The sequence below is a fragment of the Arvicanthis niloticus genome, chromosome 6, assembly GCF_011762505.2.
Source record: "Arvicanthis niloticus isolate mArvNil1 chromosome 6, mArvNil1.pat.X, whole genome shotgun sequence".
Taxonomy (NCBI): domain Eukaryota; kingdom Metazoa; phylum Chordata; class Mammalia; order Rodentia; family Muridae; genus Arvicanthis; species Arvicanthis niloticus.
The window spans coordinates 25351449-25371730 of NC_047663.1; the positions used below are offsets into that span (position 1 = coordinate 25351449).

Here is a 20282-nt window from a genome sequence, read left to right on the forward strand (position 1 = left end):
AAGGACAGGCGACTAGGAAAGATGGTTCTTAAGGAAGGAAAGTGAGAATTTAGAGGACATGTAACATCCCAGAGAACAACTTTGTAAGATCAAGTGTTCAGGGCTGGAGACTCAGCTGTAAACATCGCTCTCCCAGAGGACTCAGGTTCAATCTCCCATCCACATGGTGGCTCACCACCACCAGGAACTCTAGTTCCAGACCAATGCCCTCTTCAGACCTTTGTGGACACCAGGCACATACATGGTGCACAGATATAAATGTAGGCACAGGTTTTTGGGTTTTTTTTTTTCCAGATTTATTTTATGTATATGAGTACACTGTAGCTGTCTTCAGACACACCAGAAGAGGGCATCAGATTCCATTACAGATGGTTGTGAGCCACCATGTGGTTGCTGGGATTTGAACCTGGGTCCTATGGAAGAGCAGCCAGTGATCTTAACCACTGAGCCATCTCTCCAGCCCCATAGGCACAGTTTTACACATAAAATAAATCTTAAAAACAGAGTTGATAAAATGTATTTTATTTTTATCATGAAGCAGTTTCCCTATTCTTTCCACAGCCCAGCACACCCGGAGGGTGGAACATGAATGTCTGAGCCCACCAAGACCCACTCGTGGGTAACTTTATGAAGAAATTCTACTTTGAGAATTGGAGGCCTTATCCAGAACTCTGTCGTTTCCTGAATGATGAGGACTACAGGTGCTGGCATCCGTGCTTGGTACAGTGCTTGGCACCAGACTCAGCAGGTGCCATTCACAAGTCTTCCTAATGGGTCCACCATGACATGAGCAACAGAGACGGTGGGCTAGGAAAACAGAGCAAGGAGAGTGGGCGACGAGGCGGGCAAGACAGTCTCTATCCTCTGCCTTTTGCCAAGAGAACCAAAGGAGACTGTGCCTATCGGGTCCCTAGTTGGAACAACTAAAGACAGCGATCAGTGAAACCGAGGACAATGGGCAGCCTCGCTCTGGAATGGAATTTCTCTGTATCATCAAGAGGCCTGTCCCCAAGGAGGTCATTGTGAACAAGAGCCAAGTCACACAAGGACACTCCCCACTCCAAATTCTTTTAGATCTCTGCCAGACAACAGGGACAGAGCGTTTATGGGCAGAGCTGGGTCAAACAGGCCGGCTAGGAGTCTGGAGCAGGGTCAGGAGGATGTGGCTTCCCATTGGCTGACGTAGCACAATCTCCCTCGTGCTGCTGTTTGACATACTGATCCAACAGGGAAGTCAGCTGGACAGGCTGGTGCTGAAGCAGGTAGCTGGTCTGGGCCGTGAGGTGAGTAAGCCCTCCCACCAGCTCCCCCTGTAGCTGGTCCAGACTGGGCAGCTTGGCATAGTCTACGAATCCCTGCCTGCTGACAATGGTGTCATCGATGCAGCCACCTGAAAGAGCAGAGGGTCAGTGAGCTCCCTGCAAATGCCCTTAAGAAACATCATCTGAACCCAAGAATCTGCTCCCCAGTGCCTTCTCCCCCAACTTGGACTTAAATTCAGGGTCACACTTGTGCCTCAGCCCACTGTTGGGAGTGCATCCCCTCTCTGTCCTTGAACACACACACAAACATCCACCAGAGTCTCATGGTCCCTAACATGAGAGGCTCACAATCGTCTCTGAAGACACGGGAAGGGAAGGAGGAAAGGAATGGAGCTGCCATCTACATAACACAGACGCACAGCTGACGGTGGATGGAGGTGCGGCCTGCACAGCACTGTGGCTGTGGCTGCTGACACGGCTCACTGTACACTTACAAACCAGGAGGATGGCACACTGCACGCTCTGTGTGGTTAGCAATGAAACAGTGGGTTAAGAAAATCATCAAGTGTGTGCTGGGGGTATAAAATACAGGTTCCTAGAAGTCTCAATTTTCTGGGGTCACAGGTGGTCTTCTCTACAGAGTGAACCCCGACACACTGCTCACGGCTCTGTACCGCAGCCCTGTCATCTGAGATACTTGTTTCTTATCATTTTTATTTACCATTGGGGGGCATGCAATCCACTTCCAGCACCACAGCACAGGTATTGAGTGGCACAGTCGGTCCCCAACAAACATGCTGCCTCAGGCCTATGTACCGGGCTCCGCACCACCCCTGCCCCAGCCCAGCTCTCCCTGGCAGGCCAGCCCGCTCACCCAGCAGCGGCAGGAAAGGAACACTCTTTAAGATTCGCACCATCTCCTTGACCTTGGGCTCTGCACTGACCAGCAGCAGATTGTGGCCAACAAAAAGGGGTAGCAGGTTTTGGTATTTGGAATCTTCTAGAAAAGGCTTTAGGACCTGGGATTACAGAGAAGAATGATTAATGGGGGACAAGAGGAGGGGAAAGCCACATGACTTAGTCACAGGCCGTACCAAGTAGAGTGCAACCCAAGGATCTCCTGAGCCCCCAGCCACAGTTTAGGCTGTAGAGCAGCTTGTCTAGGCTGCCTAGGACAGACGTTGGAAGCACCCCGTGGGAGGCCCATTCAGCAGGCATGAGGGAAGACAAGCCCGAGCCAGGGCCGCCCTACCTGGCTGGGGAAGACTTTTATGAAGATATTGTGTTTCCGTAGCCGGTGCCTCAGGAGAAGCTTGTCCTCTGCACTCAAGGCCACGTTCTGACAAACAGCTATCATTCGGTTGTCCCGAAAAGCTGCTACTATATCTTGACGTAGGAGCCGGATGAGGCCTGACTCCTGCAGCAAGAAGGAATGGCTGAGGAGATACGAAAGTGATCTGGTATCCCCCGTTTCCTCACACAGGCACTGTGGTGGTCAGTGATGCTCAGAATGTGTAACAAACTGGAGATGGGGTCGGGGAGCTGGACCTGATTCCTACAGCGTGGAACACCCCCACACCACTGTTCCACCTCCCTAGAGAACTGCAGGTTTCAGAACAGAAACTGCAAACACAAGAGCACCAGCCATTCTCCAGACACCTTGTCAGGCAGCCTGTGTTACCATATTTAACAAAAGTTATTTCACTACGGGCTGTAGTAATACAAGCCTGTAAAATTAATTCTAGCTACTCAGGAGGCTGATGCAGGAAAATCAAAAGTTCAAGGCTTGCTTGAGCTACAGAGTTTAAAAAAAAAAAAAAAAAAAAACAGGCCGAATTTTGAAACTGAACAAAAGTCTCTCTTAAGATACAAGTTAAAATAAAAGGTCAGGATAGACTTGGCAGCAGGCCACTTGTCCAGTATGTGGTTCAATGCCCAGTACCACACATACAAAGTTACTTCAATTATCAATCTCACACTGTGCCAACGGTGAATTATTTTACCAATTTAAAGTATAAGACGGGAGACTGGAAGGTGGCTCAGTGGGCAAAGGCACTTGTCATCAAACCTGGAGGTGATGCCTCGGTCCCCAGAACCCAGGTTTAGCAGTAAGCGCCTTCACCTCTCCAGCTGAGGACTCCATTTTCTTTTTTCTTTTTTAAAAAATGTATCACGTGTATGAGTATTTGATGGCATGCCTGTGTGCATCCTATGTATGCAGTGCCCTAGAAGGCCAGAAGAGGGCATTACAGACAGTTATGAGCTGGTATGTGGGTGTTTAGGATCCAACCTGAGTCCTCTGGAAGAACAACTAACTGCTGAGCCATTTCTCCAGGCCCTTGTTTTTGTTGTTGTTGTTTTTTGTTTTGCTTTTTTTTTTTTGAGACAGGGTCTCCTTATATATAGTCCTAGATGACCTGGAACTAATTATGTAGACAAGGCTAGCCTGCAACTCATAAGCATCTTCTTGCTTCAGCCTTCTGAGTGCTAGAATAGTAGGTATGCGCTGTTCCGCCCAGTTTTTTGTTTGTTTTTTAAAACAGCTTGTGAAGCCAGGTAGTGGTGGCGCACACCTTCAATCCCAGCACTTGGGAGGCAGAGGCCGGTGGATTTCTGAGTTCAAGGCCAGCCTGGTCTACAGAGTGAGTTCCAGGACAGCAGGACAGCTAGGGCTACACAGAGAAACCTTGTATGGAAAAACCAAAAAAAAAAAAAAAAAAAAAAAAAAAAAAAAAAAAAAACCCAGCTTGTCATATAGTGCAAACCGGCCTTGAACTCCTGATATAGCCAAGGATGACCCTGAACAACTGATCCCCCAGCTTCCATCCCCTAAATGCTAACATTACAGGCTTGTGACATCACACCCAGCTTCTTCCTGTTCCTTTCAGAAGACAGAAACTTCTATCATCCATCCCTCAGGGAAAATGTGGAAGCTTCAGCACCTTTAAAACAGGAAAGGGCAGAGTGTGGTAGCTCACACCTGTAATCTCAGCATCCAGGAGGCTACGGTGTGATCACTTTAACTCAAGAATTGAGAAGAGCAGGGTCCTAACTCCCTGTCTCAAAAAACAAAAAAAGGCAGGCGTGAAATTCCACCCACAGACTTGTAAAGCTTCCAGATTCTTTTCGTGGAGACAAGTAAAAACTACAGAAAACGCAGAGCACGATGTCAATGCAGAGCCAAGTGTGTATTTTACTAGAAAGGATCTGGGACGGGTGAGAGGCTCAGAGTAAACGTGCCTGCTGTGTGAGCCTGACAATCTGACATCCACCCCCAGGACGTCTTCCCACATCTGTGGGCCAGTGTGGATCATGCAGAGACTTTACAAGGTGTTAAGAGAGAACTGAGTCCTGAAAGTTGTCCTCTGTGTTCCACCATGAACAGTGGCAAGTGTGCACACACACACACACACACACACACCATACTCTCTCCCTCTCTCTGAACCTTGGGCTGGAAGTGGGAAAGTGAATTGTTGATTTGAGTAGCCGCAGGGCTCTGAGCCCAGCTTCACCAGCCCACCACCAAGTAGTGCGCACTGAGCCGCCTTACCTCCTTGGGGGGCTTGGGAGGAGGTGGGAGGCATCTCGGGTCGATGGCAGGTTTGGGAGGAATATACTCAGTTATAGCCATTAGTTTCTGCCGCTGAAAGTGCATGACTCGCCAGTGGCGTGTCACAGCCTTGGAGCCATGGCGCACAGTCTGGAGGGCGGGCAGCCAAGCTACAAGGGGAGATGGCAACATAAGATGCAGCCCCTTGGAGGACCTTGCTTGTCTTCAACCGACAAAAAAAAAAAAAAAAAAAAAAAAAAAAAAAACACCCCCACCTCCAGAGAAAAGCATGGTTCCCAGAGCTAGAAATGGCAGAAGAAACTTCTCTTCTTTTAGTGGGTGAAGAGGCTTCCTACCTTAAGACACTCTTTTCTCTAGGTTTTTGTTTACTGCTGCTTTTTGTTTATCTTTAGACAGGGTCTCATACAGCCCAGGCCGCCTTGAACTCACTGCCCACTCCACCTGTGTGCTGCCTCTAGGGCTGCGGGTGTGCGTCACTATGCCTGCTTTAAGCCTGTTGGGGTAAATGCAGGGCTCTGTGTACACTGGCAAGGACTCTACCAAGCAGACTACAGATTCAGCCCTCTACGGGTCCACCCATGTTCAGCCCTAGAATTTTAAAAGACAATATTTTTTTTTTTACAAGATAAAGTATTTTAAGAATAGGAATTTTTAAATTTTAAAAATTTTAAAAAAGGAAATGGAGAACCAGGAACAGTGTGCACACTGTAATTCACTTAGGAGGCTAAGCAGAATTGCCATTAGTAAGACACCAGTCCAGGGTACAAGACCACCTCAAAAAGAAAAAAAGAAGCCTAAATTAATAAACAAATGAAGCATTTGAGAAGAGGATTGGAGAAAAACCTTTCCTTAAATGGCCAAATAATAAATATTTTAAGTTTGGGGGTTCATAAAGTCTGTCACCCAACTCTGCTAAAAGTGGTTGGGGATGGTGAGTGGCTCTGTGGTTAAGAGCACTGTTTGCTCTGACAGAGAACCTGGGTTCACTTCTTAGCACCCAAACTTAGCACTCCAAACCACCTGGGTTCACTTCTTAGCACCCAAACTTAGCACTCCAAACCACTTGGCATTCCAGTTCCAGAGGAGCTAAGCCCTCTTCTGACACCTGCAGGACCAGGCAGAAATGTAGTATACATTTTACATGCAATCAAAACACATAAAATAAATTAATAATAGCCTAGGTATGGTGGAACATACATATAACTTACTACTCAGAAACAGAGGCAGGAGGATGGCCCCGAGTGTAAGGCCAGACTAGCCTACATACTGAGTTCCACAGCAGCCAGTGCTACACTGTGGGATAGTGCTCTTTAAAATGAAGAACCAAGCTGGGCACGGGATGCACATCTTCACTCTTGGGCTTGGAACACAGTGAGACCAGGTCCCGAGACAAGTAAGATGTACAGAAACCAGCCAACCAGCCAGAAACCAGTGCAGCCGCAAACAATATGTAAAGCAATGAGACCGTGCTCCAGGAAAACTTTAGTCATAAAACAGTCATCCGGGCTAAGACTGCAACTAAGAGGTACAGAACTGGTCTACCTGCCCAGCCCAAGGTTCCATCCCTTGGGTAAGCAGGAGAAATGGAGCAAAGGAAAGAAAGACGAAAACACCACCATGGCCAGCCCTACTTTAAATGTCAGTCCTTGATCTAAGCGGCAGTTCTTGAAGCACGAGCACCTCCATCAGGCCACCAGCATCAGCTCCGCCTGGGATATGCACGCACTGTTCTGCCTGCCCTAGACCTATGAAATCTGAAACTCAGTAGTGGGGTCCAGCAAGTTGTATTTTAACAAACCCTTCCCGTGATAATGATGAATCCATCCCATGGCTCTGAGGCTCCGATGACTTGAAGCAAGAAGAGGGTAAAAACACATTACAACATCCTTGCAACTCTCCCAACTCCTGTAACCCGAGTTCAAGATCAACCTCAGTCATGTGAGACCCTGACTCAAAATGCAAAATTAAGGGCCTGGGAGAGGACTCATCCAGTACAACAAATGTACTTACCACCAAAACTCATGGTCTGAACACAACCCTGGGAACCCTCCTATGGTGGAGAAGAGGCGTGTAAGCTGCTCTCTGACCTTTTTGTGCCCAATGGCACAATCTTGGTGACAGGAAAAGCTTGGAAGGCCCCCTCAGCAACCAAGGAAATAACCCAAAGCTCTGAGCCAACGTGACTCTCTCATTCCTAACATAAAGACCAACAGTGTAGTTTCACAGGGAAAGGATTGGATAGAAGGCTCCAGGGAATATAGAGGATTGCCAGGGTGAAAGGTTTTATGGTTAAGGGCCACAAAGCCTGTTATAAGTGCCTTTGGAACGAGATAGAACTGAATTTTAGGCCCCACTCTGTAACTTATTAATGTTATTCTTGCCCAGTCACTTAACTGGCCCAAACTTCAGTGCACTTATCTGTAAACAGGGGTTAATAATGCCTTCCTCCTGGGTCTGGAGTGATGGCTCAGCAGCTAAAAGCACTGAACTGCTCTTCCAGAGGTCCCGAGTTCAATTCCCAGCAACCACATGGTGGCTCACAACTATCTGTAATGGGATCAGATGCCTTCTTCTGGTGTATCTGTACCACCTTGTACTCCTACACATAAAATAAATCTTAAAAAACCAAATCTGCTCATCAAATGCCTAATGCATGCCTCCTAACGCCAGACACCATGCCATTTACTAGCTGAGATGGATACACTGCTGTTCTCTGTGAAGTTTAACAGATGAGACGAGCGCACAGGCAAAACTAACTGAATAGATACGAGCAAAAGATAATACGGAGGAACCTGCTTTAGTTGAGAGAAGACATGAGTCTGTGTTTGGGCTAAAACTTTAAGAAGGAATACATAGGATTTCTGGCAAGGACTCTCCGGGGTCAGGGGCAAGAACTGAGCAAAGGGTTAGAAAAATCCAAAGCGGGGTCCTGGGGTGTAGGAATAAACAGTTTGGGTGACAGCGTTGCTGTGATTCCCAGTTCTTTTGGGGGTTCGGGGGTGGGTGGGTTGTGGAAGATGTCACAGGCAGGTTAACTGGACCCAGTCAAATCAGAGATCCTGCTAGTGGCAGAGTCTCCGAGAGTTGTCGACGATCAGAGATCACAGGAAAGGTCAGAAGGAAAGGAGGGAGGGGAGCCTGTGTGCAGTGAGGCCCTGGGCCACTCCTTACCCGCCCGGGGCGGGAGACCTCCTCGAAGTACTCCGGCCACCGCCGCAGCCATCGCCACAGGAAGTTCCCATGAGGGCTGCGCAGAGACGGAAGTAGCTAAGGATTGTGGGGCAGCAGTGAAAACACAGAGCCGGAAACAGTGGGCGTGCCGCCGGATAAGGCCGCTATTCGCATGCGTAGAGTGAGGCCGGTGGGGCCCGCCCTGGCGTCCAGTCTCCTAGCAACGACGCGAGACTTAAAGGAACGGTTCTTTCTTATCCTTCTGGTCCTTTCAGTTTAAGGCCAGTAAAGCCACGCCACACACCTGTATCTCCAGATCCTTCGTTCCCATTTTACTCCTATCTTCCACCTCACCCCCAACAAGTCTCCGAACCCCCTGTCCTTGTCTCCTCAGTCTTCCAACCTGGGTTCAACCATCGCAACCGTCTAAGCTGCTCTGCTTGTCTTCGTCCACCTATCTGCCTCAAGCAGCCGCTGTTTATTTTAGATCATGCCAGGAGACGAGCAGGAAGGTGAGTTGACAGAATAGTTGAACAACAATAAGGTCGGGTCTCCAAACAATGAACACAGGTGACAAAAGGCTCATCTTTCCCCAGCTAAAAATGCTGCCCGGAGAACCGACCAAGGTGTCCACATCACTGAAGCCCTTATCACCAAGCGGAACTTGGCCTTCCCTGAAGATGAAAACCTGTCAGAAAAGAAGTGAGTGGACGGGAAGGAAAGGGGTAATAGAAAACGGAAACACTGAAGTTCAGGTTGATGAGCTATACTGACTTTATAACGCATGTTTGTCTCTTTAGTTACTCCACGCACCAATCAGTATTACTTTCCAGTTGGTTTTTACTTCTTGAAGATTTTTTTTCATACATCCTCAGCTGCCTTGAAGATCACTACCTCTTAGCAAACCCCCAAATTCTCCGCCCAGTTCCCAGTCTGGCCACCCCACACTGTTGTTGCCCCACTGATTGTTGTGAATGATAAATCCAATTACTCCCTGGTAGAAAGTTCTTCAACAACCTATTACAGCTAGAATAAAATCCAAATAGCATAAACCAACCTTATTTACAGCCACATTCTACAAATGTGCAATTATGATTTTTCTTTAAAGATTTATTTTAGGCATACAAGTACACTGTAGCCGTTTTCAGACACACCAGAAGGCGTCAGATTTCCATTACAGATATTCTGTGAGCCACCATGTGGTTGCTGGGAATTGAACCCGGGACCTCAGCCAGTGCTCTTAACCACTGAGCCATCTCTCCAGCACCCCCATGTTTTTTTTTTTGAATTTATTATGTATACAATGCATTCTGGCCTTCATGCCAGAAAAGGGCACCAGATCCCATTAAAGATAGTTGTTATGAGCCACCATGTGGTTGCTGGGAACTCAGGTACTTTGAAAGAGCAGCCAGTGCTCTTAACTGCTGAGCCATCATCTCCAGCCCTTGTTAGTCAGAGCAGCTTGACATCACTTGAGCTTGGCTTGTTAGAAATGAGGAATTTCCACTGGGGATATAGCTCACTTGATACATTGCAAAGAACCACGTAAAACTGGCTGTGGTGTAATCCTGGCACTCAAGAGGTGGTGGCAGGAAGAACTGAAGTTCAAGGTCATCCTCCTCAGCTACATAGAAAGTTTGAGGTCACCCAGGGCTACAGGAAGCTCTTTGCCTTTACGAGAAAGAAAAAAAGGATACCTGTCTCAAACGTACTGAATTGGAAAACCCCATCTTCCAGTACCTAAGGGATTCACAGGCACATGCAAGTTCAAGACAGGCTGGATCAGCACATGCGTGCACTGTTTATTCTGCTTGAAAAGCCTTGTCCTCTTCCCCTTTCCGCTCTCATTGCCTCTACATTGGTCGCCTCCTCTAGGAAGCTCCTGCAGCCCCCCAGTGTGGAGCTGGTACACAGCTTATGTACCCACTTTTATTTCTTGTACCTGCCTCTGGTGTCTACTTGTCATAGACATCTCGCTGGTTTCCCTAATAATGATGGGCAAGGACCTACGTCATTTGTCTAGAGGACACTCAGTAAATTTGGAAATAATGAGTGTAAGGATAGAACACATGATTTTCCTTCCAGGATCATTCAAAAGAGAGAAAGGTCCTGCCAGGAGACAGGAGAGTATTTTTGCATCTATTCTCACTCCAGCCTTGCCTCCACCATCCAAGGAAAGCTTCTTTTGTTCTGAATCTCCAGGAAGCATGAACAGCTATCTACCAGTTATTCAGAGGGCCCCTGTCAGCTTGTGCTTTGTTGTCTCAGTGCCACCACTGGAGACCAGCCAGTCTCATGACTTAGACTAGTGTCAGGAAGCTGTCCTTGACATCTCAAAGCTACTCAGCCCCCTTCCTCTTCTTCCCTGTTTCCTCCCTCCCTCCCATGTCTCCTGAGGGCCACAGGTGTGAACCCTGCTTACTCTCTCCAGGTTTCACACTCTGGATGAACTGGAGACTGTCCGCCTGGATGGGGAAGGGATTACCTGTATCGGGAATTTAGAGCGCCTCCGGAACCTTCACAGCCTCTACCTGCAATCGGTAAGCCCCGCCCCGCCCCGCCCCGCCCCGCCCCGCCCCCTCGCTTCCTATCCTCTCCCTGCTGTGAACCGAGTCTGTGGAATCTGAAAGCAGCTGACCAACTTATCTTTGTGTGCATTTCTGGTGTTTTGGCCCGGAGAACATTCCCCAATGAATCAGGAATTCTCCTGATTTGAAACTCTGTTTTCTGGTTGGGTAGTGGTGGCATACACTTTTAATTCCAGCACTTGGGAGGCAGACTCAGGTGGATCTCTGTGAGTTTGAGGCCAGCTCGTTTTACAGAGTGAGTTCTAGGACAGTCAGGGCTACACAGAGAAACCTTGCCTCAAAAAGACAAAGCAAAACAAACAAGCAAAAAGACTGATTTCCTACCCCGCCTTACCAGGAGCTTCTGAACATGCTCTAGAGTCGCTATGATCAGGCACTTCTCTTGGTCTGGATTCCAGACCTTCTAGACTGGAGAAGGTCCTCTCCGGCTCAAGCTTATTTCCACTGGGTTGGTGGCACATGCCTGTGACCCCAGTACTGGAGCACTGAGGTTGAAGCAGACGACTCACAAGATTGGGGCTACCTAGGTTACATAGAAAGTTCCAGTCTGCCACACGAAACTCTGTCTTAAAATAAATACAGATCCAAGTTTGGTGGTGCATGCTTTTGGTCCCATCACTTGGGAAGCAGAGGTAGGCAAGTCTCTGAGTTGGAGGCCAGCCTGCTCTACAATTTCCAGACCAACCAAGGCCAAATTAAGTGACTATGTCTATAAACAAACAAACAAACAAACAAACAAACAAAGGGCTGGCAAGATGGCTCAGCACATAAAAGGGCTTGCTGCCAAGCCTGATGAGTTGAGTTCAATCCCAGGGCCCACATAGTAGGAGAGAACTATCAGTTTGTTTGTTTTCTGACCTCCACACAGATGCACTCTGGAAACACACACATACACACACATACACACACACACACACACACACACACACACACACACCCATTAAAAATGTTTAAACAAGTACCCAGTTACCATTTTGCTACACCCCAGGTCCTTTAGCTCTTTTGGAGGCTATGCAGTGGGGGTTGGGTGATCTCTAGCCTTTCCTAGGATGAATATAGCCAGAGCCCTTAAACTTCCCCTAAAAAATGTCTTGTGAATCAATTAGTACACAATCATTGTTCCTTCTGGGTTTGCAGACCTCCAAGGAGGCCTTTTCCATTTCCCTAAGTGGCCCCTTAGTTTCCTCTTGAGTCTCCAGTCCCTCTTTGACCACCTCATTCAACTAGCCTCAAGTTAACATATTAACCGTTGACCAAAGAAAACAAATCATCTCTCTCCAAGGAAATGATATCCAGCTACTCAGTCAGGTTGAGTGGCCATTCTCCAAGTGTAATGGCTGTAGCTGAGCGTAGACATGGTCTTGGACCTTCATCCCCTTCCATAGACTTTCCACCCAGCTGCCTTAACTTGGTTTCCCCACCCTGGTTTCCTCCTGCAGAATAAGATCCAGCGCATTGAGAACTTGGCATGCATTACCTCCCTTCGGTATGTGGCACCAAGGCAGGGAAGGAGGAAGGAGTGGGTGGCGGGTGGCGAGAAACTGGCTTGGGGCTCTCTAACCCTGGCTCTGCTTCTCTTACCCTACACGGCTTTAAGTCCCCACTTGTCAGCCAGCTGCCTACACAGGGAGCCTAGTACCTGGTGCCCTCCTCTTTCTCCCTCCTCCTCCTCCAGCAGTCTGTAGCTCAGCCTTGTCTCTGTCCCTCTCTCCTCCCTTGCAGCTTCCTATCTCTGGCAGGAAACCAAATCAGGCATGTGGAAAACCTCCTTGACCTCCAGTACCTCCAGTTTCTGGACCTTTCTGAGAACCTCATAGAAACACTGAAGCTAGGTAGGGGCACCGGGCCCTGGTTCATGAATGTGTCCTTTGTGGCGTCCTCCCTCCTCTTGGCCCCAAGCTCCTTGTGATTTTTGCTCTAGTCCTCGATGCTTGTCTCTCATGGGGGTGGGTACAGAGCAGGCATGAGACTCTCCATTCTTTCTGCTGTACAGACGAGCTCCCCCAGAGCCTTCTCATTCTCAACCTGTGTGGAAATCCCTGCACCAACCAGGATGGCTACAGGTGAGGAGGGACTGAAGGTGAGCTGAGTGAGTGTCACCTGTGCTCTAGGCAGACACTTTCAGCCTGGCAGCCATCGTGCCCTCTGCCCCTAGACTGAGTCTGTCACCTTCCAGCAGGAGCCAGCCTATTGCTCTTTGAGGCTGACCCCAGGCCTATCTCCTAAAGTCATTCCCATCCACGTTTGGGCACTAAAGCGCACATCACACCAGAGATGCCCTCATGGGTGGCTTCTGCCTTACAGGAGGATGGTGATAGGAGCCCTGCCACTGCTCTTGGACCTGGACAAGCAGCCTATTCTGGAGCGGTGGACCTCAGACGAGGAGGATAAGTCCTCAGATGAGGAAGAGGAGTTTCCAGAGCTCACTGGCCCCTTCTGTGCAGAGCGAGGTGACAATTTCCACAGCTTGCAGTCTCCCCAGGCACACCCTGCCCCAGGAGACTGGGGGAGCTCACTGACACTGTCCTAGGCAGCTAGTTCTGTGGAGTGATCTCTCTGCAGCTCTGCAGTCACCTCCACTCCAGGCCCTTCATGTTTCCAGAGTGGCACTCAGGAGGGTGGAATTTGTGTCACCCTCCCAGCATGGCACATGGTCCCTGGGGTGACACGTTCACTTTCCATCAGCCTCAGGGTCACCTGCTCTCCACGATAAAGTGAGTGAGTACTAGTGACGCACTTCTGACCGGAATCAGGGCAGGGTCTAACTAGGGGATGCCGGGACTCATCCCTTCCAGTCCCAGCTCCATACGCCTGTTACTGGGAATGGCAAGAAGTTTATCAGGGATATCCCTGAGCCCAAGGCCCTTCTGCTGAGCCCAGGACTATGCCTCTCCTCCCTCAGGATTCTTCAAGGACTTGGAGCAGGAAATGCATCAGCATCAGGAACGCAGGCAGCAGGCAGTCCTGACAGAGCACTTGTCAAGGATGGAGACACAGCCTGTCCTCACAGACCTGCCCCTGCTGCCTGTCGTGCCCATGGCTGGGGACTGCAGCCCTGCTGTCACTGAACAACAGCCTGGGAAGGAGTCAGCCCCTAAAGCCACCTCAACCCAGATTGCTTCTTCTACCAAGAAACAGGTTCCCAGGAACCAGAAAAGCTCTGTCCAGGCAAGGAAGGGGGCTCTGGCAGCTACGACCTCCAAGACCTCTCTGGCTGCGGCCCCCAGCAAGACAAAAACCACAAGCAAAAAGAGCACAAAGTAATGCACAGCCTCTCTGCGTGCACCTCCTCCTCAGACCCTGCCCCCAATAAAGTGTCTCTGGGCTTCGACTGCTTTTTATTTACACGAGCAAGTCAAGGCATCAAAACCAGAAGGCAAAAGGGCAGTCCCTCAAAGAAGCTCAACCTTTTAGGGATGACCAAAAGGGCTGGCATCTGTCTGGGTCCCCAGATGGCTTGCTGGTCCTCAAGTGGGTAAGAAGCAGGAGCACCTGACAGAGGCTGCTGTCTCATGGTGAGATAGCTTTGTGGGTTTTTAAAGATAGCGCCTCACTGTGTAGCCCTGGCTGGCCTGGAACTCACTATGTAGACCAGGCTAGCCTGAAACTCACCGATAACAACTTGCCTCCTGAGTAATTATTTTAAAGACATGCCACCATGTCATCCAAGCTAAGGACTAAACCTTGGGATCCTGATTGTCCCCAAATAGTAGCCAGCTACCAAATAAAGGGCCTTCATGAAAAAAAAAAAAAAACCCACCCCCACCCCACCACACACAGTCATGTCCCATCACACCCATCACTGGGGCTTATGGCTCGGCACCACAGGTTTAGCAACCAGCCTGCTGGGAGCTGCCCTTTGCCCTGGCTCAGCTCTTCTCAATAGACTGAGATCCAGTTCACTGAATAAGGAAATAAAACATTTATTAAGCCACTCAGAACCTGGCTGATCGGGGTGAATGGATGGCTGTGATTGACCCCTGTGGCACCCACCACAGACAGCTCAGGGCAGCTGGCCCCAGAGCTCCTGCAGGCTTAAGCATAGGCCTGCTGCTCTCTCTCCACAAAGGCCTGGAAGAGGCTGCCCAGCCCCTGGGGAGGTGGAGTCCGTTCACCAGTAAGCAGTCCTTTGAGAGCTTCCAGGCCTTCCTGCTCCAGACTCTGCTGCTTTTTACGGAGCTGTTGTGCCTGCTCCTGTGGGGAAAGTCTGAGGTGAAGAATGTGGACCCTCTCCCCCAGGCAGGAGAAACCCAAGACCAGCTGAAGGTCCCACCTCTTCCCAGGTCTACAGCCTCCGCCAGTCCCAGGCACTTTCTGGTTCCAGAATATCCAAAAGGTATTTCCTATCTACCCTCAGCACAGTCCCCAGGGTTACCTGCTCCTCCTCCATCAGCCTCAGGGCTGCCTGGTGTCCACGATAGAGTGAGTGTTGACGGTCCACCTGAGTCTGGAATCTGGGGAGGATCCGAACAGGGTCCTGGGCTCCAAAGGTGGGGGACAGCACCTGGGGGGACTGGGACACCCCCACTTCAAAGATGAAAGGCTTGAATACCGACCTAATAAGACACAGGTTGAAGGACTGAAGTAACAGGGGACACGAGCTGTCATATCCCTGCCGAGTCCTCTTCGCCCCTCACCTGGACGGGTCTGGTGTGCCAGTGAGAAAGTGGACACAGGGCTTCGTGGGATCCTGGGGCAGGACTGACACCATACTGGCTGTGGTGCGGAAGCCTCCGGAGTCCATGCAGATGCCACTCTCCTTGTTCCTCAGGATGTCCATCATCACCTCTGCTGTGATGTTCCCTGCGGGGGAGGAAGTGGGGAGGGCTCAGCGAACGAACAGGTGTGAGATAGACCCAGCTGGGGTGCCGTGGCCCCCGGCCCACCACTCACAGACCTTGTTGCCGCTGCAGCATCTCACACCCTGCCCGGAAGCGGGCCTTGGCAGCCTCCATGCGCACAGGCTGCTGGGTCAGGGAGAAGACCTCCGCAAAGTCAAAGACACCCTGCCCAGTCCACCAACCCTGAGCCTCGGCATGGCTGCGGAGCTCTGGGTGTTCTGCTGAGATGTCTGTACCGATGCTCAGCTGGTTGGAGATGTTTCGGGCACCTCCTGTGTAAGAAGAGGAACTTGTTTATCTATTATGGGGCACCCACTATGTGCGAGGGTGAAGTACTTAGATGACAGTTTCAATAAGTACAACCCGCCCTCAAGGGGCCTGTGGTAATGAGGAGACTGGCAAAGCAATCAGAACTAAATCATAGAGACAGAAGTGACAGCAAAGCGTTAGCTCCTTGCATATGACCTCCTAACCACACAGGGAGATCCAAGAAGGCTTCCCAGAGGAAGGGGCAGGCTGAAGCACGGGAACATTTGGCCAGGTGAAGGAGAAGGTTCCTAAGTACGTACATTTCTAATCCCGAGGGTGTCCCTCCCTAGCCCTCCATGACCCGCCGGCTCTCCCACTGCCCAAGGCTTTCAGGGAGAGCAAAAATGGTAGCGTCCAGAAATGGAGGGCAGTACCTGGGGAGGTCTAGGTTCCCTCTTGGAGGCAGGCTCTACGCTAGACTCCTACCCTGGATCCGCTGAGCAGCCCACAGCCTCCCAGCTGTCTCCAGCACCCACGCCTCTGTCCGATCAGCCAGTAAAAAGGTGTTGTGATAGCAGAGCGGCTCAGGGTCCTCCCGGCAGCTGCCTCCCTGCCCATAGCGGTCCAGCAGACCCGCAATCACATGCACAGCCTCCTGGGCAGTACTGCTCCGTTCCAGAGCCAGCCTAATAAAAAAGTCAGAGCACAGAAGTGATCCACACAGGTTTGATGAGAAGCCATGTAACGCAGCAAACCCAGCAGCAACGACGGAACTCAACAGACACACAGGCCAGGCCTGTGATTCCACCAAAGGGGTGGAGGCAGGAAGGTCAGAAGTTCGTCTCTAGACTCAGCTACATACTTCATGATCTCTTTTCTTAAGACAAATAGACAAAAATACCAAAGCAAAATGAAAAATATCAGCCGGAGTAGTGGTATACACCTTTAACCCCAGCACTCCAGAGGCAGGCAGATCTCTGTGAGTTTGAGGCCAGCCTGGTCTACACAGTAAATTCTAAGACAGTCAGGGTTATGCAATGAGGTCCTGTCTCAAAACATAAAACAAAAACAAACATGAAAAAAACAATAATAAGCCATATGGTTGCCAAGTTTTGACCTGAGAATTCCATGGAAAGGTCTGGAACACTCTCTCCAAGAAAGAAGAGCCTGAAGTTCTCCTCAGGCGGAGCTGCCCCACATTTATCAGTTTTTATAAACCAGAACTATGGAATGTTTCAGTTAACAAAAATAGTACTGAGTGTGTGTGTGTGTGTGTGTGTGTGTGTGTGTGTGTGTGTGTGATGGCACACAGGCAGGAGGATCTCTGTGAGTTCAGCCTGGTCTACAGAGCAAGTTCCTGGACAGCCAAGGCTACACAGAGAAACCCTGTCTCAAAACAAAACAGACAAAAAAAGTACTGGAAAAAAAAAAGCACTCTAGGCCAAGGGAGGTTCTTTATCAGACTGTGAAGATATGACTGTAGCCTCCTTAGGAAGACCTCAAGGGCAAGGCCAAAAGAGACAAACCCAACAGACTCCAGCGTTGGGTGGGAAGGACTGGGGCGCTGAAGAGCAAGCAGGCGTGTCTGTACCTGAGTAGATCCATACCCAGCAGGGCTTCCCCCTCCCCTACAGGCTCTTTGGTCCACACTGCTTCATTGCCAATGCAGACACCAAGCTCGTTGGCTCCCATCTCAGCCCCCCACAGCCAAGAAGGGCGGCTCAGAATCACAGCATGTGTCTTCCACACCTGTTCCACCTCGATGTAGGTGCACTGGAGATAAAGAAGAGAGAGAGGAAGAGTTCACTGAAAAAAAAAAAAAAAAAAAAAAAAAAAAAAGATCCAGAAGTTACATTGCCCGGACGCTTTGTCAGCCACTTTAAATGGCCCCGAGAAAGGCCTTATTCTCAGGTCACACATGAGTAAACTGAGTTAACAGAAGCTAACTCGGCTCAAGGGTCCAGGCTGGTGGACTTGAAGTCCATGCTCCTTCCACTTCATCTGCTTCCACCCCGGAGCAAGAAAAGGAAGGACTTAGAATAATGTCTAAACTTTGCAGCTCCTTCTAAGTCCTAACCCACCTGAAGCGGGCTCCCAGGGATGTGAGTGCCTGCTGGTATAAACACCACCTCCTGCACCTCATCTCGGGGCCGGTCCGAGTTTTTTGCAAAGATTACAGCCGGGATGGCTGAGGCCGGGGCCACAGAGACAAAGCAGTCGCAGGAACAAGGGGCATCGGGGCTCGACGACGACATCTGCGAAGAAGAAGGGATGTTCACGTTCCTCCTACGTCTCCACAATCTTGGCCACCAATAGGGCCTAGGACACTCCCTCCTCACATGTGCACTCTGAGAAGACAGGGTCAAATGCCTGCTGCACACTCAAAGCGTGGTGTGCACTAACAGTGCACTTGGCTTGGAGTCAGGAGACAGACCAAATTCTGCAAGTTAAGAGCGTCCGCTTTGGAGTCCTAGCCCTTCCAGGCAGGCTGTAAGGGTTGTTTCAAGCACTAAAATGCTGGCTCCAAGAATCCCACGCTCCTGCGCATGCCCACATTCACGCTCCTCTTCCGTCCAACCCTTTCCAAGTCCTCAGTGCCTCCGTCTCTCACCCTCTCTGCCTCCAAGACCCTCAGACTGGGTTCCAGGCGCCACTTCCTCCTCTTCAAGTCAGATCTGTTCCTCTGGACCCAGGTTCTCTGGTGCGTGACCTGGAAGGCCTTTGTCCCCGGGGGCGGGGCCAGCACAGAACACCTGCAATGCCACCGTCCTCCACGAGGGTGCGCGCGAGCTAGCACCACTTCATAGAGCAGAGAGGCCTTTCAAATCCTGCTTTTAAGTGTCCTAGGGTTTCCCTTCAGGCTTATCAGATAGAGTCATTAATAGGAGGTGAAGCTGAACGAGAAAAGAAACCCGAGCGAAAAAAAGGAATTCATAAAGTAGCCAACACTTCTGGGGGTTCTGGAGATTAAGGAAAAACTTTTGCTACCTGCTTCCTGACTTGAATTTCAAAGACACAATCCCAAGAAAACTGAGCAGACACACAAGAAGGAAGCATAGAGATACCTTAAGTTACAGCATTGTTTATTTTACTGTTTTGATTGTTTGTTTAGTTTTGTTTTCAAGACAGGGTTTCTCTGTGTAGCTCTGGCTGACCTGAAACTTTCTCTGTAGACCAGGCTAGCCTCCAACTCACAGAGATCCGCCTGACTCTGCCTCCCAAGTGCTGGGATTAAAGGCGTGTGCCACCACCTGCCTTTATTTTACTAATTTTTGTTTGTTTTTTCGAGACAGGGTTTTTCTGTATAGTCCTGGCTGTCCTGGAACTCACTCTGTAGACCAGGCTGGCCTCGAACTCAGAAATCTGACTGCCTCTGCCTTCCAAGTGCTGGGACTAAAGGCGTGCGCCACCACTGCCCAGCCTCCTAATTTTTTTAATATTTGTTTTTAGAGGCTAGAGAGATAGTTGGCCTATTAAAAGCACTAACTGCTCTTAAGGAGGGCATGGGTTCTATTCCCAGCACTTGGACAGTGGCTCACAGCTGTTTGTAATTCCAGTTTCAGGGAATCTGATGCTCTCTCTGGCCTCCATGGACACCAGGCACATATGTGGTGCTCAGGCACACATGCCAGCAAAACATCATCAATACACATAAAATAAGGCCTGGCGGTGGTGGCGCACGCCTTTAATCCCAGCACTTGGGAGGCAGAGGCAGAGGGATTTCTGAGTTCAAGGCTAGCCTGGTCTACAGAGTGAGTTCCAGGACAGCCAGGGCTACACAGAGAAACCCTGTCTAGAAAAACAAAACAAACAAAAAATACACATAAAGTAAGTTTTTAAATTTTGTAAACATGAGTGTGTGGGTTACGTGTAAGGGGGGTACATGTACCCACAGAAGCCAGAAGAGGGTGATCTATCCCCCAAAGCTGGAGTCACAGGTGATTGTCACCTGGCATGGATGGTGGGAATCAAACTCAGGTGTTCTGTAAGATCAATATTCACTCTTAAATGCTGAACCAGCCTTCTGCTCCCTTTTTAATTTTCAACCTTAGATGCCATATCTTATGAGCTGCCCATCTTGTTAGTTGTTCTTGTTTAACATATTTTACAACTTTGGCTTTGGGAGATTATCTGTGTGTATACATGTGTGCAAGTGCACATGACTGTGTAGGTGCACGTTTGTACAGACTAGAGGTCAACACTGGGTGTCTTCCTCAGTTGCTCTCCATCTTATTCTTTGAGACAGGGCCTCTGATGAAGGCTGAATCTTTTGTTGTTGTTGTTGTTTTTCGAGGCAGGGTTTCTCTGTGTAGCCCTGGCTGTCCTGGAACTCACTCTGTAGACCAGGCTGGCCTCGAACTCAGAAATCCGCTGCCTCTGCCTCCCAAGTGCTGGGACTAAAGGTGTGCGCCACCACTGCCTGACGAAGGCTGAATCTTGTTGATTCTCCTTCACTGGCTGGGCGGCAAGCTCAGAGAGTCTCCTGTCTCCACCTCCGAAATGCTAGGGTTATAATTCATGTGCTGGACATAGAACTCAGGCCTTCAAGCTTGTTTGGCAGGTACTGTATAGTTTGGATTCCTACTGACTGAGCCATCTC

The 20282-nt window shown here is 49.7% G+C and overlaps 3 protein-coding genes across 6 annotated transcripts; 1 reads left to right on the plus strand and 2 right to left on the minus strand.

The window, feature by feature from the left end:
• Nucleotides 1–506: 506 nt before the first annotated feature.
• Mrpl10 (mitochondrial ribosomal protein L10) lies at nucleotides 507–8131 on the minus strand. 2 transcript variants are annotated; one of them, XM_034506997.2, is made up of 5 exons: nucleotides 8005–8131; nucleotides 4813–4982; nucleotides 2515–2679; nucleotides 2137–2281; nucleotides 507–1390 (listed from the first exon to the last, which is right to left on the minus strand). In XM_034506997.2, exons 1-5 carry the CDS (start codon nucleotides 8054–8056, stop codon nucleotides 1134–1136), a joined length of 789 nt encoding a protein of 262 aa, XP_034362888.1. In that variant the 5' UTR covers nucleotides 8057–8131; the 3' UTR covers nucleotides 507–1133. The 2 variants fall into 2 exon arrangements, with proteins under 2 accessions (XP_034362888.1, XP_076792006.1); XM_076935891.1 differs by lacking the exon at nucleotides 4813–4982 and having other exon boundaries at nucleotides 8005–8091.
• A 2-nt stretch (nucleotides 8132–8133) lies between these two features.
• Lrrc46 (leucine rich repeat containing 46) lies at nucleotides 8134–13920 on the plus strand. Its single transcript, XM_034506994.2, has 8 exons — nucleotides 8134–8516; nucleotides 8601–8706; nucleotides 10436–10544; nucleotides 12032–12078; nucleotides 12315–12424; nucleotides 12586–12655; nucleotides 12897–13042; nucleotides 13495–13920. Exons 1-8 carry the CDS (start codon nucleotides 8495–8497, stop codon nucleotides 13854–13856), a joined length of 972 nt encoding a protein of 323 aa, XP_034362885.1. The 5' UTR covers nucleotides 8134–8494; the 3' UTR covers nucleotides 13857–13920.
• Nucleotides 13921–14499: 579 nt separating this feature from the next.
• Scrn2 (secernin 2) lies at nucleotides 14500–18451 on the minus strand. Of its 3 annotated transcripts, none has more exons than XM_034506995.2 (8): nucleotides 18294–18451; nucleotides 17764–17937; nucleotides 17274–17455; nucleotides 16169–16368; nucleotides 15490–15705; nucleotides 15230–15395; nucleotides 14968–15148; nucleotides 14500–14786 (listed from the first exon to the last, which is right to left on the minus strand). In XM_034506995.2, the coding sequence occupies exons 2-8, from the start codon at nucleotides 17935–17937 to the stop codon at nucleotides 14628–14630; spliced, it is 1278 nt and encodes a 425-aa protein (XP_034362886.1). In that variant the 5' UTR covers nucleotides 18294–18451; the 3' UTR covers nucleotides 14500–14627. The 3 variants fall into 3 exon arrangements, with proteins under 3 accessions (XP_034362886.1, XP_076792005.1, XP_034362887.1); XM_076935890.1 differs by lacking the exon at nucleotides 18294–18451 and adding an exon at nucleotides 18022–18227; XM_034506996.2 differs by lacking the exons at nucleotides 14500–14786; nucleotides 14968–15148; nucleotides 15230–15395 and having other exon boundaries at nucleotides 15567–15705; nucleotides 16117–16368.
• Between the last annotated feature and the right edge of the window lie 1831 nt (nucleotides 18452–20282).

What these genes read in the sequence shown, in the direction of transcription:
- Mrpl10 (XM_034506997.2), bottom strand. Translation starts at nt 8,056, where the DNA reads ATGGCTGCGGCGGTGGCCGGAGTACTTCGAGGAGGTCTCCCGCCCCGG. An exon ending in TAAAAGTCTTCCCCAGCCAG is followed by an intron (nt 2,282 to 2,514) that starts GTAGGGCGGCCC and finishes CTGTAATCCCAG; the next exon opens with GTCCTAAAGCCTTTTCTAGA. An exon ending in TCCTTTCCTGCCGCTGCTGG is followed by an intron (nt 1,391 to 2,136) that starts GTGAGCGGGCTG and finishes CTGCTCTTTCAG; the next exon opens with GTGGCTGCATCGATGACACC.
- Lrrc46 (XM_034506994.2), top strand. Translation starts at nt 8,495, where the DNA reads ATGCCAGGAGACGAGCAGGAAG. An exon ending in GCCAGGAGACGAGCAGGAAG is followed by an intron (nt 8,517 to 8,600) that starts GTGAGTTGACAG and finishes ATCTTTCCCCAG; the next exon opens with CTAAAAATGCTGCCCGGAGA. An exon ending in GAAAACCTGTCAGAAAAGAA is followed by an intron (nt 8,707 to 10,435) that starts GTGAGTGGACGG and finishes TACTCTCTCCAG; the next exon opens with GTTTCACACTCTGGATGAAC.
- Scrn2 (XM_034506995.2), bottom strand. Translation starts at nt 17,937, where the DNA reads ATGTCGTCGTCGAGCCCCGATGCCCCTTGTTCCTGCGACTGCTTTGTC. An exon ending in CTGGGTATGGATCTACTCAG is followed by an intron (nt 16,369 to 17,273) that starts GTACAGACACGC and finishes CTTTTTTATTAG; the next exon opens with GCTGGCTCTGGAACGGAGCA. An exon ending in GGCACACCAGACCCGTCCAG is followed by an intron (nt 15,149 to 15,229) that starts GTGAGGGGCGAA and finishes GTGTCTTATTAG; the next exon opens with GTCGGTATTCAAGCCTTTCA.